At 46.9% G+C, this 17006-nt stretch overlaps 1 protein-coding gene across 5 annotated transcripts in view; it reads left to right on the top strand.

Moving 5' to 3' along the window:
* Window positions 1-10392: 10392 nt before the first annotated feature.
* GREB1 (growth regulating estrogen receptor binding 1) overlaps window positions 10393-17006 on the top strand; it is a 129625-nt gene continuing 123011 nt past the window's right edge. For 4 of the 5 annotated variants that reach the window (XM_045776036.2, XM_045776034.2, XM_045776035.2 and 1 more), the window contains exon 1: window positions 10795-11893. In XM_045776036.2, coding sequence (XP_045631992.2) covers window positions 11528-11893 — 366 coding nt within the window. In that variant the 5' untranslated portion in view covers window positions 10795-11527. Of the gene's footprint in view, window positions 10774-10794; window positions 11894-17006 lie in introns of those variants that run through there. The other variant, XM_045776038.2, reaches the window with a different exon arrangement.

The following is a 17006-nucleotide window of genomic DNA, read 5'->3' as shown; positions in this document are numbered from 1 at the left end:
AAAAATTACCCAGGATCCTGGGTAGAAGGCAGTCAGAGAGACAGGATTTGACTCCACAGCTCATTAGTTAATTTGGTATGCCACTCCTTGAGAAGATTCCTGGAGAGTGATTAGATTTTCTCCAGCCAGAGATGGGGTTGGATGAGCAAAGGTGAGTATGGGTGAGGATGGGGGTGGCAGGCACTCCAGGCTGAAGATAGCAGGAACACAGTTGTGGAGAGCCAGAAAAATGACACAGCCTTCCAGACGCAATACCTGTGACGCGGCTTCAGCCTGGGACTTAATCATTCACACATTTGAGCGTGAGCCTGACATACAGGAAGTACTGAAGGGGAAGCCAATCTGCCAGGTCCTCCAGCCTGGGGAGACACATACCAGGACACAGGAGCACTGCTAGAATGTGTATTACATGCTATGGGAGCACAGAGGAGGAAGAGAAATAAGAGCTGAATTCGGTGTAAAATACAGGTGCTTTTTTACACATCTCGCTGTGAGGTGGATATTTCTAGAACACTTTGCAGACTGGATACAGAAGCTGAGAGAGGATAAGGGACTTGCCCGGGTCATGTGGGGATTAACTGGGCTTCAGCCACCATGTCCTTTGCTTTACCCACCATGTCCCACAGTGGGGCCCAGATAGGTCCCCTGCACAGAAATTCTGTATTTCCCATCTCCAGTCCTGTTGCTGTGTGTGCCTCCTGGGGCAAAATGGTGGACCTTCAGACTTTAAAATTAGGGCAAAATATAGGCCAAGTGCAAAAGTGTGCATGAGGAATGCGGCAAGACCTTACCCGTCAAAGGATGCTTTACTTTCCTTCTACGGTAAAATTTCTTCCCCATAAGCCTGAGAAAATGGCCACGTCCTAGAGGACTTTCTGTGATGATGGCAATGTTCTGTGCTGTCCAATATGGTAGCCACCAGCCCCACATGGCTGTTGAGCCATTCAAATACAGCTAGTATGTCTGAGGAACTGAATTTCAATTTAATGCTTAATTTAATTCAAATATTAATTTAAATAGCCACGTAACTAGTGGCTACCATATTGGATAGCACAGATGAAGAAACTATAATGAATGGATACCATCTAAGTGCGGTGCTATTTTTTGTTTTGTTTTGTCTTAGAGAGAGATTGAGAAAGGGAATGTGTGCAGGAGTGGGCAGAGGGAGACAGAGAATCTTAAGCTGGCTCCATGCTCAGCACGGAGCCAACCTGGGGTTCAATGCAAGGTTGGATCTCGCAACCCTGAGACCATGACCTGAGCTGAAATCAAGAGTTGGCCACTTAACCGACAGAGCCACCCAGATGCCCCAAGTGCAGTTCTAGTCTAAGTGTGGTCTGTGGTCCTCAGCATAGCTCTCACATGGGAGCTTATTAGGAATGCACATTTTTTTGGCCCTACCCTAGACCTGCAGAATCAGAGACTGAGGATTTGGGCAGACTCTGCAAGGCACTGGTCTAGCTCCTTTATTTTTCAGATGAAAAAATTGATACCCAGCCCCTTTTCAAGTGCCTGATACCCCAGCTAAATTGAAGCCAACTTAACTTTTCTAATGCAGTGCTTTAGGATTGGGGATTTAGAACAAATCCAAAGGTCACCATTGTAACCGAATTATTCGCTAGATGTTACAACTTTCTACATATACCGCTCACTCCAGCACAGATATTTTTAGATCTTAAAGAATAGAAGAAGTCAAACTGGGGGGAAGGAGAATGGACCAGAAGCTGTCATAATCACCGACAGGGTGGCTGATGAGGGCCTAAACTGTGCCGGTGGTATAGTAAAAATGGAGGAAAGGACAGATTCAAGAGGTAGACGGGACAGAGAGCTTGGGGGTTGATTAGGTTTAAAGGAAGGACTGGACTGAAGGTGGCAATCTGGGTACTTGAAGTCCAGGAATAGAGGAGATTGGCTCAGGGAGCATAGAAGGAAGAGCAAGGGAGGGCCTGAGGAGGATGGAACCAGAGAACAATAAGGGGAAAGCTGGCAAATACTGTCACAACTGTTTCCTTTAAGCTTGTGTTGCTTTCGTTTTTAAACTAAACAACAAAAACACTAATTAAGAGAGTAGCCAGGGAGGAGTGCCTCAGTAGTTCGGTCAAGGCGTCTGCCTTAGGCTCAGGTCAGGATCCTGGTACCCTGGGATCCTGGGATAGAGCCCCATGTTGGGCTCCCTGCTCAGTGGGGAGTCTCCTCCCTCCCCCTCTGCTCCTCCCTCCTGCTCATTCTCTGTCTCTCTCTCTCTCTCGAATAAATAAATAAAATCTTAAAAAGAGAGAGAGAGAGAGAGAGTAGCCAGGGAGATTGAAGGTGAATCTGGACTAAGAATGTTTTAGAGATTAAAAGAAGGGATGGGTTTTTTTCTCTTCCTTGCTTCTTTTGTTTCTTTCTTTCTCTCCTTTATTTTTTCTTTTTTCCCTTGTTTCCTTCCTTCCTTCCTTTTTTCTTTTTTTAAAGTGGAAGAGACTTAAGTTTCTCAATGTCAATGAGGAGGGACCAGGAGGCAGGGAAGGGTTGAAGACTCAATGTGTAATGGGGACAAGCCTGAGGGCACTGGGGGGGGGGATGCAGTAGAGAGCATGAATGGAGGGGGGGAGTCGGTGCAAGAGGAGGGACCCCACGCCTGCAGAGATAGGAGGACGTATAAGGACAGAAACAGGCAAGCTTGGAAGGTATTTTTGGCAGGAAGTGGAGGGAGTCCATGGTCTGTGAAGCCAAGGTCACGAGGTGGCAGAATTGCAGATTCGGGAGATGGGTGGGCCCTGAGACATACTACAGACGGATGGGTGGGCGGGTGAGTCGTGGGGGAGGAGAGTGACTTGAGAAATACAGAGAGGCTGTGGGTCACGTTGGAGACCTCCGAGGCAGTCCACGGCCATCTCGCAGTTTCTCTCCGGACATATTCTCCTAGGGGAAGCCGAGGAGGAAGGGGCCTGTGTACAAGGTGGCAGAGGAGAAATGGTGCCAGCGAGGACTGTTCCCCATTAGTTCTCCGTGTGTGATAGAGCAGGAAGCGGTCCTGAGGACCCTTTAGTAAAAACCTCTCATTTCACGGGGGGCAAACTGAGAACAGAGAGGTTAAGTGACTTGTCGAAGATCAAACAGAGGCAGAGCCGCGACTCCAACAGTGGCCTTTTCCTTTCCAGATCAGTACACTCTTCAGAAGGTGACACGACGTGCCAGGAGACACACTTGGCAGGAGAGGAGCACAGACGAGGTAGCCAGATGCTGAAAGAGAGGTGGCCTGGAAGACGGGGCAGCCAGACCTCAGCCCGTGTGGGTCCTGCAACCACCTCGACTGGCCCTCATCTGCCAGTGACTTGACCTTCAGGACGCTCAGTCTCTATCTTTGGAAGCTGGGGGCAAACATACCTGGAACTCTGTTATAGTCAGGGTGATGGACAGCAAGTCTCATCGTGGACACTTACACAAACTTCACAATTCCACGGAGACTCTTCTAATCCAGTCTCAAAGCTCCCTCTCCAGGGACTAAAAATGGTTCTAAAATGACATCAGATGGAACAAAGAGAGGTGCAGTTAACTCTTTGTCCTGAGGTTTTGTTCAGAATTTGACAAGCCCTGCAGAGAGCTCCCATGAAGATGCTAGCCCAAGAAAGCCCTCAATGACCCAGCCTCCGGGATTCAGTCCCTCCACTTAGCAACAGTATTTGCCTCCCGCTTCAGAAAGGAAACAAAAAAGTAAGCCTGCAGTCAAATCCACCCACAAGGGCAAATCCCCATGAAAGCTTGTCAAAAAGGAGCTGTGGGAAAGATGATCTATTGCCCTGCGCCTCAGTGAGCTCCAATGAAGAGCAACAAAGGGCAGGGATTTCAGCTTTTCCCTCCTGATTCCCCCTGCCCCACTGCCCCCCTCATCGTCATTGTTCCCGGCCATTATAACTGCTTCCTAATTCATTTCCCCCATCTCTCTGTCTCCCCACCTACAAAGGACTCTACGCCATCACTGTCAAATTAAACAACCACCTTTTTTTGGGGGGTGACTGTGGACCTCACATCGCCGGCGAAATCTTTCCAAGGCACAGATCTGATCTCATCCCTCCTCTGCTTGAATCTGTCAGTGTCCTTGCTTGTACGACCTTTGAGGTTAGTATTTCCCCCTGTACACTGGTCACTTGCCTGCCTGGCTGTGGCCCCCATCACACCTGTGGAGGGCAGGACCTGTGCCCCCGCCCCCATCACAGGCCATCTGTGGCATTGCTTTCTCTGACCACAGCCACGGGGATCTTTGCTCAGTTCCAGGACTCACTGTGGAGTCCGCTCACATGTTGTTTTCTTTGCCTAGGACATTATCCCTTTGAGGCTTCTTCTAGCAAACTCCTCATCCTCATTGTAAACATTATTCCCTCGAAAGCCTTCCTGGAGCCCCCAGATGAGTCTAGCACCCAGCCTCCTCCCCCGATGTTGTCTGATGAGCCCCGAAACCTGGTCTGATGCCCCTATAACATTTCACCATCAGTAGGCACATCACATTATAAACATCCAAATAGCACTTCAAAAAAATAACACCTTTACCAGGCTCACTTTGAAATGTCAAGTCTAGGGTCACCTGGATGGCTCCGTCAATTAAGCATCTGCCTTCAGCAGGGGTCATAATCCCAGGGTCCTTGGACCAAGTCCTGCATCTGGCTCCTTGCTCAGTGGGGAGCCTGCTTCTCCCTCTGCCTGCTGCTCCCCCTGCTTGTGCTCTCTCTCTCCCTCTTTCAGACAGATAAATAAATAAAATCTTAAAAAAAAATCTTATGATAGCAAAGTTTCATTGGTAATAATTCAGATGAATTATTTGAATTTTCCTCTTGCATTTTCTGTATGTAGGGATATGTATTATAAATATCCACTTGAGTTAATTATATGGAAAAAAGAAACACAATTAACTGACTTGGAATCTTTTCTTAGGTAGTTACATACCATTTACACAATGAAAAAGATAAACTATACCTTCCCTAAAAGAAAAGGAAGTTGCTAAATGTTAGACACTAATCACATTGGTTTCAGACTTAAGATACCAACAACTGTAAAATATTTTTAAATTTTTGAGAAATTTTGGTCAAGGAAAATTAAATTTAAAAAAATTAGTTTTTGGGGCGCTGGGTTGCACAGTCAGTTAATCATCTAAGTCTTAGTTTCTGCTCAGGTCGTGACCTCAGCGTCATGAGAATTGAGCCCCAGATCGGTCTCTGCACTCAGTGAGGAGTCTGCTTGAGACTCTTTCTCTCCCTCCTTCTCTCTCTGCCCTTCCTGCTCGTGCTCTCTCTCTCTCGAATAAATAAATAAATCTTTCAAAAAATTAGTTTTTTGAAGAGTTACACTGATATGGCTCAAAAGGTACAAAAGAGTAAACAGTGAAAAATCTCCCTCCCATTCTGTCCTTCAGCACCGAAGTCCTGTTTTTGGAGGCTACCATTATACCAGTTTTTTCTGTATTCTTGCAGGGATGTTTTAGGTACACAGATTCATCTATGCTATTTCCCCTGTCCCTTGTTTGCACACTAATAATCATACTATCGTTTTTTTTCAACCTAGAAAAATATCTTACAGATTGCTCCCTAGCAATGCAATGAAAGTTTTTCTTTCTTCCTCTTTCTTGAAGTCCATATTGTATTCCCCTGTGTGTATGTATCGTAAATCACCCGTGCTGGTCCCCAAGGCTGGGCACTTAGGTTATTTCTAATACTTTGCTACCATGAACAACATGCAATATGGACTAATCTTGTGCAGACTTCCTTTCACACAAGTGTGAGTATATCTAAAAGATAAGTGGCTGGGAGATGATTTTGATAGAAATGGTCAAACTGTCTTTCAAAGAAGTTGAATCAACTTACCTTCCCTCTAGCAAGAGCTAAGGGTGTGAAAAATATAATAAAGCCAATACATTTTCACTTGGCCTTTAAGAAATAGCATCGTTCACTCTGGATTAGTACATTTCTCAACAAAGGCATCCTTGTTCTTCCGAATAGAAAGAAGCTATCCATTGAGAAGCTACCAAAAGCCAGAGTGGTAATTTTTCACTGCTGATGCTATCAAAGGTTTTCCAATCGTTTGGGCTAGAAGTCTGACACGCCAGTGAGGTATACATATGAATTTGGGGATAGGGTACAAGGATCCAGCTCTGTTATACGTGTTTGTAATGTATATACTGTACATTATCCCATTACATGCCTGTACCTTTTGGGAGAAAAGGAGAATAAAGAAGTTAAGTGTGGTGGGTACCAATATCTACAGTGAGATTGTTCACATTCTTTGCATTGTCTTCCTTGCCATGGAGTTGCGTTCTGTAAATGCCATGAGAGATCGTGAATGTGCTTTTTAAATCTTGCTGCACAGTTGACAGATACAATTTATTCCTACACAAGCCCAATTTACTTTGTTTACTAGATATCTTACCGTTAAATGTTTTCTACTTAAATGTTCACCTTCCACGCACTACCCCCGTGAAATATATCGATCGCCCCAACTTTGTTTTGTTCCTGGGACTTTCTTTTTTTATCTATTACGCATTTTCTACCAACCAAGAAGACGCTTGCAGTGGCGTTTCAAGCCGGTCTTTCATTGGCTGAAGTGTAGCGCCTTGACTCTCCACCAGGTGGAGCAGTTTCACCTTAGGGAGTCCATTGAATAGGGCTTCTGAATTTTGGGTGGTCAACATCCCCGCTAAAATGGAGGTGGAGAGGAGTAGAGTCGGCGCAGTCTGATCAAAGTTTAAGGTCTCAAGTGAGCAACCGCCACATCTAGGTTTCAGATGTACTACTGATCAAGGAAGAATGTGGTACCTCAGGTCTGAAACACCTGCAGAAACAAGTCAAATCCTGCTGTTGTGGGTTGAATTGTGTTCCTTATCCCTGCCCCCTTCCAGAGTCCTAAACTGAGGGGCACCTGGGTGGCTCAGTGGATTAAGCATCTGACTTCAGCTCAGGTCATGATCTCAGGGTCCTGGGATCAAGCCTGCGCCCGGCTCTCCACTCAGCAGGGAGTCTGCTTTTCCCTCACCTTCTGCCCCTCCCCCTGTGCGTGTTTTCTCTCTCTCTCTCAAATAAATAAGTAAACTCTTAAAAAAAACCCACCAACAAATTCCTAAGTTGACGTCCTAACCCTCAGTACCTCAGAATGGGACCTTATTTGGAGGTAGGGTCTTTGCACAGGTAATCAACCTAAAAGAAGGTCATGAAAGTGCGTCCTAATTCAATGGCTGCTGTCCTTAGGAGAAAGGAGATTTGGACACAGATACACATAGAGCGAAGACAGCCGTCTACAGATCAATCTACAGATCAAAGACAGTCGGCCGGAAGAGATGCCCTCACAGTCTTCAGAAGGAACTGACCCTCTTGGCACCTCGACTGTGGACTTCTAGCCTCAACAACTGTGAGCTGATAACGTTTCTGCGGTTTAAGACGCCAGGCACTTTTTTACAGCAACCCGAACAAACCAATGCACCTGCCCGTTCGCATTTTGGGAGAACTGAAGCAAGCTGGGTTTCAGCATTTACTATGCTAGAGAAACACTTTCTACACAGAAAGTGATAGTTAACACAAACCAGGTTACAGAAATATTAATTGGAAGAGAATAGACTTTAAGAACCCTTAAACCATTTAGAAGCCCCCATTGTAAGTGGCATGCTGAGAGCAAACGATTCTAAATTGCTTGACATACACAGATGGGGGCTTCTAGACGCTTCATCCAATTCCACTCTGCGGCATCTTCCTTGGGCCGTTGAGACGAATGTGATCATAAGTGGAAGCTGTTTGTACCAAGGCAGGAAAGGAAAGGGACTGTGTGTCTATGTGTATGTGTGATGAGATAAGCAAAGATACATATATAGGAAAATGTGTGAGAGAATGAATGTATATCTGGGCGAAGTTGTGAAAATGTGTGTATGTTAGAAAGAACGAGGTATGAGAAGAGTTGGCTGTGCAAGAAACAGTCTGCAAAGGGAGAAATGTTAGTGTGACAAGGCATTTGCGTGTGTGTGTGAAAGCGAGAGAAATATTTAGTGTCTGTGGGAAGAAACACGTGTATGAGAGATACGTATGTAAGTGAAAAAGGGCCGTGTGTGCTGTATGCATTTAGGAAAGCAGATACGGGTAAGGAACACGTATGTTAGCACATGTGTAGACATGTAATAGGGAAATGTCTGTGAAGGATAGAAGAATGCACGTGCGTGTGTAGGTGTGTAAGAAGTGTACGTGTGTGATTCTTTAGAATAACGCTGGTCAGAGAAACAAATGTGCCCAGAAGCCATGTCTAATTGCTTTCCTGACCCCGTGGCCTCCTCCAGAGCCCTGCTTACTCCACACGCTTGGAGATTGACAGCTGCTTTGTTTAGTTTCAAGTTGCCACCACAGATTTTTAGTTTGGTCCCATTCTTGTTAACATTTTAAACGAGGTTGATTCTCCTAAGAAAATATCTTGAAATTACTTTTTCAAGTTTTGGTTCAAGTTCAATAAAGACACATAAAATAAGTGGGTCAGGTTCAGTTCAGGAAAAACAAATCTCGTCATTTGTATTTGCGTGCTAGTATTTCAATCAGTAAACCAGGAACAGAGAGATGATTCATTAAGCATCAGAACAACACACAGCTTTTTCACTGGATCTCACTTCTGGTCTAATTAATTTGTTGGCAGGAGTCTATGCATTTCTAAAATTTATTATAGATTTTAAGAATAGGGTTAAATGGTCTCTCCAAAGTCATTGTATTAATTAGGTAAGGTATGGGACATCTTTCTAAGAATTTTTCCCTAGCAGTAATAAATCAAATTCACTTTGATTTCTGGTGAGCCAAATTATATTTTTGTCTTTATTGAAAGTGACTTCCTTTTTAATGTTGGGTTTCAAAGAAAGGAATTTATTTTTGGTATGATTTTGTTATAACAAGAGGTAGGCAAACTATGGCCCATGGACCAAATCCACTTGCTGACTGTTTTTGTTTGTTTAGGTCCTAAAAAATTTTTTATAGTCCAGGAGGTAAATTCTTTTTTTTTTTACATTTTTTAAAAGGTTATAATTAAAGTACTTATATAAAAGAATACCCTAAAGTTTGCCTCTGGGCTGGTAAAGCCTACAATATTTACTTCTGGCCCTTTCAAAATAAGTTTGCAGACCTCTACTCTGTAGGATTTAATTTGCTTGATAAAATGTAAGCTGTCAAAATGTAAGGGGAAAAAAGGTAAGGGCATTTCTTACAGTGATTATTGTTTTAGCAATTGTAGTAACTACCCTAAACCATTGAGCAAACATACTGGTTAACGTTAATTCAACATAGCTATTCTGTACACATTTTTACTGGAGTGGTTGAAAACGGGCTATACTCTAAAAATACGAAAGTAATTTCAAGAATGTCCACTACCGGGGCGCCTGGGTAGCGCAGTCGTTAAAGCGTCTGCCTTCGGCTCAGGGCGTGATCCCGGCGTACCGGGATCGAGTCCCACATCGGGCTCCTCCGCTGTGAGCCTGCTTCTTCCTCTTCCACTCCCCCTGCTGTGTTCCCTCTCTCGCTGTCTGTCTGTCACATAAATGAATAAAATCTTTAAAAAAAAAAAAAAAAGAATGTCCACTACCGTCTTGTTTATAATCATGAAAGACTGGATCAACTCCAACATCTATCAACAGAAGAACATGTATATAAATTGTGCCAGTCATACAATAGAATACCGTTTAAAAATTTCATTTATTTATTTGAGAGAGACAGAGAACAGAAACTGAGAGAGGGAGAAGCAGACCCCCTGCTGAGCAGGGAGCTTGACACGGGGCTGGATCCCAGGACCCTGAGATCCTAGCCTGAGCCAAAGGCAGACACTTAGCCGAAAGAGCCACGCAGGTGCCCCTGGAATACCATTTAGCAGTTAAAATGCATAAGGTAGTGGAGGGGAGGGGGGGGTCCCGGGGGATGGACATTAAGGAGGGCACCTGATGTAATGAGCACTGGGTGTTACATGCGGCTGATGAATCACTAAATTCTACCTCTGAAACCAATTTAAAAAATGAATAAAGTAGGGCTTTGTGTATGACTAGATGGCTCTTACAAACAATATAAAGCCAATACACCTGGTTACAGAACAAAACAATATAACACAGACCATTGTAGAACTAGTAAAAATGCTATGGAGAGTTCATGAATGCATGCATAGTAGTAATAGTACAAAAACATGATTGGGATGTTTTAGAAGAGTGCTGGGGGGTTGGGGAGGGAAGAATTGGGACCAGGAAGGGCTGCCCAGGGGCTTTAACTGCATTGTGGTATTTCTTTTTTACATGAACATTTGAAGCAAGTATGGCAAGATGTTAGGATTGGCTGGTTCTTGGGCACCCAGGGAGGGCTCATGATGTTTTCTCTCTAGTGTGTGGTTGCAATCCTTCACAATAACAAGGAAAATGATGGGGCGGCCTTTGCAGCACAGATCTGCCAGGACTGTTGCAGGCAACATTTTTACTGAGCACCCGCTGTGTGCCGGCATTTACTAGAAGCTGTTCCCTCATTCTCCTTTCCTCGTTTAACCCCCCAGCTCCATGAACTGTGACTCTGCGTCCTGAAGGACACTGGCTCTTAGGCCCAAGACCTCACTGGCAAAGGTGAGCGGCAGCGAAGGTACAGAGCAGGTCCTCTGACTAGCTGTGCATCTCGCAGGTTCCTGAAATCACAGGTGCAACGGCTTTTGCTTAAAAGAAGACAGACAGCTCGAGTTCTCCTTCTCCTGCCCTGTGCTCATTGCTCTGGCTACCTCTGCACACCGCGCCAGGAGGTCTGCAAAATCTTCTTTGAGGTTCGTTCTTTTAGTCCTTCTTTGAACCACTCATTCTTCTGACCAGACGCAGGGGCCAGGGCAAGCGTGGCCGGGTTCCACCCGCCGGAGCCTGAAGTTCCAGAATCTTCCTCTTCCTCTGCTGGCCTCCGGCAGGCCCCCTTGTGGGCCGCTCGCTGACTAGGGCTGTTGGGGACCAGCGTCCTCCAGTTCCTGCTGTCTGAGCCATTCGGCTGAGCTGCGGGAGCCCAGCGCGGGGGGCGCGGGTCCTGCTGGGCGCCCGGCCGACAAGGGCCCTCTGCAGGGCTCAGCCCCGGCGGCCGGGCGTGGGGGGTCCCGGCGCCCTGGGTGTGGAGTCACTGGGAGGTCTGGGCTCCTCTCTCGCTGCTTCACATACTTGCCTTGTCTCCTCTGGACACCTGGGTCCCAAGGGACAAAATGACCTCTGTTCTCCGAGGGTTCTTCCCACTTCTGTGCCCCCCCCCCCGGAGTCCGCTGTTGCTGGAGGGACTCCAGGTGTGGTCCCGCCGGTGGTGGGGGAGGGGTATATCATAGTGGGGGGCATCCCTCGGGGAGAACGGAGAAGAAAGCGACATTTGCTGCGCGCCCGCGGCGCACCTAGGTCGGTGCTGGGAGCTTCTGGTGGGAGTTGGGAATTTCCTCGAGGTGGGCGCCGGCGCAGGGCTGGGGCTGGCGGCTAAACCGCCCACCGGTCTGGCGTAGGCGCTGGGACCCGAACACCCGGTCGGGGAGTCGAGGGGGCTGGGGTGCCACCATGGCGCGAACCCCGGCGGGAGGGCGCGGGGGTTCGCTCCGGCCGCCTCGCCCCTCCCGTAGCTCGACGCCGCCCCCGCGGCGACCCTTCCCCAGTCGGGTCCCGGGGCCGCGGAGCCCACCGCGCGTCCCTCCCGCGCGGTCGGCCGGAAGACCCGGAGAAGTGGATTACAGGGGGGCGGCTGGGGTCAGGGGTCGCGTCCCCGGCGTCGGCCGCGCTCCGCCGTTCCGGGCTTTGCCGAGCGCCCCCCGCCCGGCCGGAGCCGGGGAGCTGTGGGTGGGACGGCGGCCGGGAGGCTGGGCTGGCCCTCCGACGGCGGCGGTCGCACCGGAGCCGGGCTGCGTCGGCGGGAGGACAAAGGCCGAGGTGAGAGCGGCCCCGCCGCCGGGCCGCCGGGCTCCGGAGCCGGGAGCGGGGCCCGGAGCGCCTGGCGCGGGTGGGCGTGGGTGTTCCTCCGGCCCGCGCCCGCGCAGGAGGCGCCGTAGGGTCCGGGTCCAGCCTCGAGGGCACGTGGGACCTGGGTGCTGCTGCCTCGCGTGCGTGCGCGCGCGATCGTGAAAGTTAGAGCGCGCGCCCTGGGCGCTTGGCACATGGTGAGCTCTCCGCAGGGGAGAGCTCTTACAGATGACAATGCTGGCGGTAGTGATTCTTTTGAGGGTGTGTGTCTGCTGCGTCTGTGTTTAAAGAGCTGGCGTCCGAGGTGGCAGCCACATCTCCCCAGCACTAAGGACCCGGGAGAACATGGGGCTTCCTCCCAGAACGGCCCTGGGACCGGCTCTGAGGGAGGTGGGGGGTCAGTAACTGCAGCCCAGTTTTGAGTCTTGGGAACAAAGGCTGGTTCCTGAAGCCCGAGAAAGTGTGTGTGTGTGTGTGTGTGTGTGTGTGTGTGTGTGTGTGTGTGTGTGGCCGCCGGGGCGCCTGGCCAGGGTGGAGGCCAGGGCGACCCGCCATTCACTGGGAAGGATGCTGGGCCATTTTGCTGTCAACCCTCTTTTGATCCCTGGTCATGAGGACCAGCAGAAAAGAGGGACTCCTGAATTTGTAGACTAAAGCTTTTCTTGACTAAGCTCTTACTGTATAGGTGAGTGTTGCTTCCCTGCTTGAAGGGTGTTTTGAGTAGATGTTTAAAACAATGTGTACATTTGATTTGAACAAAAACTTGAATTGCTAGTGAGAGCATTTTAATTTCTGTGCTTAACACGGGGTGTTAGACATGGGGAGAGGTGGAGGTCTGGGGAGGTGCTGAGCTTTGTCTTACAGAACTGTTGTGTTAATGGCACCTTGGTCTGCCGCGCTTTGTAGGAAAATGTAATTGGGAGTTTTAAAGGCCACAGTTTAAAGACATTAGAACCCCATCTCTATTTGTTGAGAATGTCTTAAATCCCTGGGCAGATTTGAAGAATTCCTTAGAACCGATCCTTAGAAAAGTTAGTTTCTGGGAAACAAAAACGAAATTTAAAATGTGAAACAAGGAAATGAAACACAGGTGAGGAGATGTTTCTACAAGTCTCTTCATGCTGGAATCTGGTTCATTTAAAATTTGCAATGTGATCTGTGACAGTTTCCATTCCCCAGAGCAGCGGACCAGGGGCGCTGCTGTTTTCTAGAACAAGTATTCTTTATGGAGTAAGAAGTAAGCTCAGGTCGCAGCTGAAATTCCATCCTGCCCTTTCTTGTTATTGCAGATGGTTTAAACAGTTTGTTTGTGGTGTAAATGTTTTTAATTAGTGAAAAAATAGCCAGCTGGACCAATACCTGTGCTCTAACTTGGTGGGTACTTTGAAGCTACACTTTAAATATGTGTATTTTTGTCTTGGAACTTTTAACAGGAAAGTTTATAATCTCCTAGAGCCTGTCTAAAGATTTCTGTGCATAATATGAAAGTGACCGCTTTTTCTTTCATCTAGTAAGCAACTTTCTGACCTCCCATGGCATTGTAGGTGTTTATTCTGGTATTACCATCATGCTTGACATTAGAAATCCCCTTCTGAAGAAAATGGTGTCCATTTTGTGGGTTCAACGTTTGAATTGCTGAGCAATTCTAGTGTTCAGAGGCAGTTTCAAAGTAGAGCTAGTGAAAGTTTGAAAAAATCAGAATGAGAAGAAGACAGACTGTAGCTTAAAGAGATAGGGCAGGTCCCCTGCTCCTCTGCCCCCCTGCACCCCACCCCCCTGCACCATGCCCAGGCAGTCATCAGAATTGAGAGGGACCAGGACATGAAAACAAAGGTTGTGGTATAGGACCCTTCAGGCACTAAAAGGGTAAAGGGAGCCTGCTTTTAATAATTGCACCTTTCCCTGCCCTTCATGCTTCAGTGGTTCTTGTCCAGACTGGGAAAGGAAACCTCTCAGGCTTTCTTGGGGGCAACTGACCATAAGAGCTGGCTGGGGACAGCCTGGCCTGGCCATTCCAGAGGGCCCAGGGACCTCTAATCTCTTCAGAAAGATTCCAGGGAGTTACTCTTCTCAGCTCATAATACTGCTTAATGGGCCCTCTTGGCTTTTTGGTTTGGTTTCTGGATATACAGATAAATTGTAGGACTTTAAAGCTAATTGCACTTAAAGCAGGAGGGGGAATGCTATGATAGAAGTAATGTATATTTGTGACATATAATTTAAGAACATACGGAAGAGTTAAAAAAACAAAACAAAACAAAAACACAAGACACCAGAAATCTATGATCCAGATACAATTACCGTTAACACTTTGGTATATTTTTTCTGGTATTAAAACTAAATTTTATATGCTTTTAAACATTGCTTAAAATTACATGTTATGTGATATGTATATTATGTCACTTTATATCTTTTTTCATTTGAATGTTATGAATATTACCTGTTGTTTCATATTGTCATTTTAAATAATTTTATATTCTGTTGTATAAAAAATAGTAATTTTACTATTTCTCTAGCAGATTCTTGGCCTTTTCCTATTATTCCTACTTTTGATGTCTTTTCATTTTGATAAAACATTACCGATTGATGGTAATACATTTCTGAAAGCTGACTGCTCTGAGGAAGAGGCCAAAAAAAAAAAGTTCTGGGAGATAAAGTGGGAAAGGTGGCAGTCTTGCCTCGGTCCACTTCATCTCTGAGCTCACTCTTAATCATCTCTGCCACTTACTCTCTGTAACACAATGATATGCGTTTCATTTACTCCACCAAATTACGGGCTTCCTGAGGACAGAAACATGTGTCTTAATTTTGTCTGAATCCCTCTAGTGCTCTGCTAAGGCTTGGCGTGTCACAGGTGTTCAGAGTCTTTTGGGGGGAGGGGAGTATATTTCAGGGGCTGTGTGAGAACCCTGAGCCCTCCCAGAGATGTGCAACGGCCAGTCTCGATCCAGCTGATTCCCATTACCTGGTTTATCGACAAAAGTGGTAAGATAGTATAATGCACTTCTCTGCGATCGTCAGCCGCGACAACTGTCAACATTTTGTCCATTTTGATTCTTTTATCTCCCCCCTGCCCCCCACAACCCTGCTGGACCTCTTTGAGGTCTAAGACATGAGAGCATATCCTACCTCTTTGTTTTGGGCTATGAGTTTACGTCATTATTGGGTGAGAAGGGCACGTCTTCGAGGGCTCAACAGGAGGAAGTGGATTTGCCGGGAGGCTGTGTTACAGAAAAGCCAGTGATCCAGCAGTTAGGGAAACGGCCTAACTTGTTCGGTTTTGACCTTGAGAGGGTTGGTTCTCCTCTCTGGGCTCCTGTTCTAGCCTGTCCCCCGCGGAGCCTGACCTAGGTAATCTGTAAGCTTCCTTCCAACTTTAACTTTGTTCCTGCGCAAGCCTGCCTTTCAGTCCGGGGCGGTCCCTCAAATTGTACCAGCAGTTTCAGTGTCACTGGGGAACTTGTACAAAATGCAGATTCTCAGGCCCCTGCCTGGACTTACTCAGAACCCCTGGGGGAGGGGGGTGGCCAGCAATCTGTGGTTTAATGAGCCCTCTGGGTGATTTTGATAAACAGCCGAGCTTGAGAACCGCTAATCTTTGAAGGTAAGCCGAGAGGCTGTGAGCTCTTTTCAAATGACAGAAGCAAAAACCTGCCGGAAATTGTGCTTTTGCCCATCATCTGGCCTGGAAGTCAGTCCGATGTCAGACTTCTTCCCTTTGTTCAGACCGCTGTTAACTGGGGAGTGAGTGCGGGATCTTTCGTCGATCAGGACATCTGGTGGGCAGTTACATGTTCTTGACAAAAAAGATCTGGGAGAGAAATTACTAGATAAAGTGTTTTTGAACTGGGGTATACGTAGGCAATTTTCATTAAAAAGAAACAGTTGAGGGGTACCTGGCTGGCTCATTCAGTACAGCATGTGACTTTTGATCTCGGGGTTGTGAGTTCAAGCCCCATGTTGGGCATGCAGCCTAGTTAAAAAAAAAAAAAGTTGAAAACCACTTACTGTGACTCACCACGTTGGTAATTACACAAATATTTGTTTAGGGTCTTATCTCCCCGTGGTACTTGGTAAGTGCTGTGTGGGATCGAGTCTCCTTAGCGCCCGGCACAATGGCTGGTCCGTACTAGGTGCTCAGTCAATATTGGACGAATGAATGAGTTTTTCTTCTTTAGGACCTTACAGAACTCTGGATAGTCAAGCCAAATACTGCTAGAAACGGAACAGTGAAGGGTTCTATTTTGAGGTTTTGACTCCAAAACCAAAATAGGAGAATTCCTATTCTCAAATTCTCCTATTTTTTGAGAATTTGAGCCAAAAGTCCAGTTAGTTTCGTATTTGTCAAATAAAAGTATCCATCCATGCCTAGCTGTGTCTTAGACTCTGGGGAGAAGTGTGAAGGGCAGTACAAGAGAATAAAATAAAGAGCTCATGCATATGAGAGCATTTCATTGATTCATAACTACCTTTCATTCCACTGCTTTTGGGGTGCTCCCTTGTGACTGCACTTAACTTTAATTACCTCCTTTTGGTACTGTCTCCAAATACAGCTACACTGGCAGTTAGGGGTTAGGGCTTCAACATATAAATATTGGTGGGGGGGGGGCATGAGCCTTCAGTCCGTAACACACTCCAAAGATTACCCCTGAGGTGAGACTACTCAGTTTTGGATCCTGCAGTTAGAGGATCGGTTTGTAAGAGCACACGGGAGCTCCCAATACCGGCTTGGGGGAACTTCGAGGAAGAAGAGCACTCTTGTCCTGTTGGATAAGGCCGATTCTGGCACCTCTAATAAGATTTAAAAACTAGGGGCGCCTGGGTGGCACAGCGGTTAAGCGTCTGCCTTCGGCTCAGGGCGTGATCCCGGCATTATGGGATCGAGCCCCACATCAGGCTCTTCCCCTATGAGCCTGCTTCTTCCTCTCCCACTCCCCCTGCTTGTGTTCCCTCTCTCGCTGGCTGTCTCTCTCTCTGTCGAATAAATAAAAATAAAATCTTAAAAAATTTAAAAACTAAGCACCATTTGATTACTTGAAAGCATGAACAATTTTCTTTTGAGTATAGTCGACCTATAGTGTTA

Source organism: Ursus americanus, chromosome 7, assembly GCF_024610735.1.
Source record: "Ursus americanus isolate L20-20 chromosome 7, mUrsAme1.1.p, whole genome shotgun sequence".
Lineage (NCBI taxonomy): Eukaryota > Metazoa > Chordata > Mammalia > Carnivora > Ursidae > Ursus > Ursus americanus.
The sequence above is the reverse complement of the archived record's forward strand: the minus strand, read 5'-3'. Positions and strand labels throughout refer to the sequence as shown.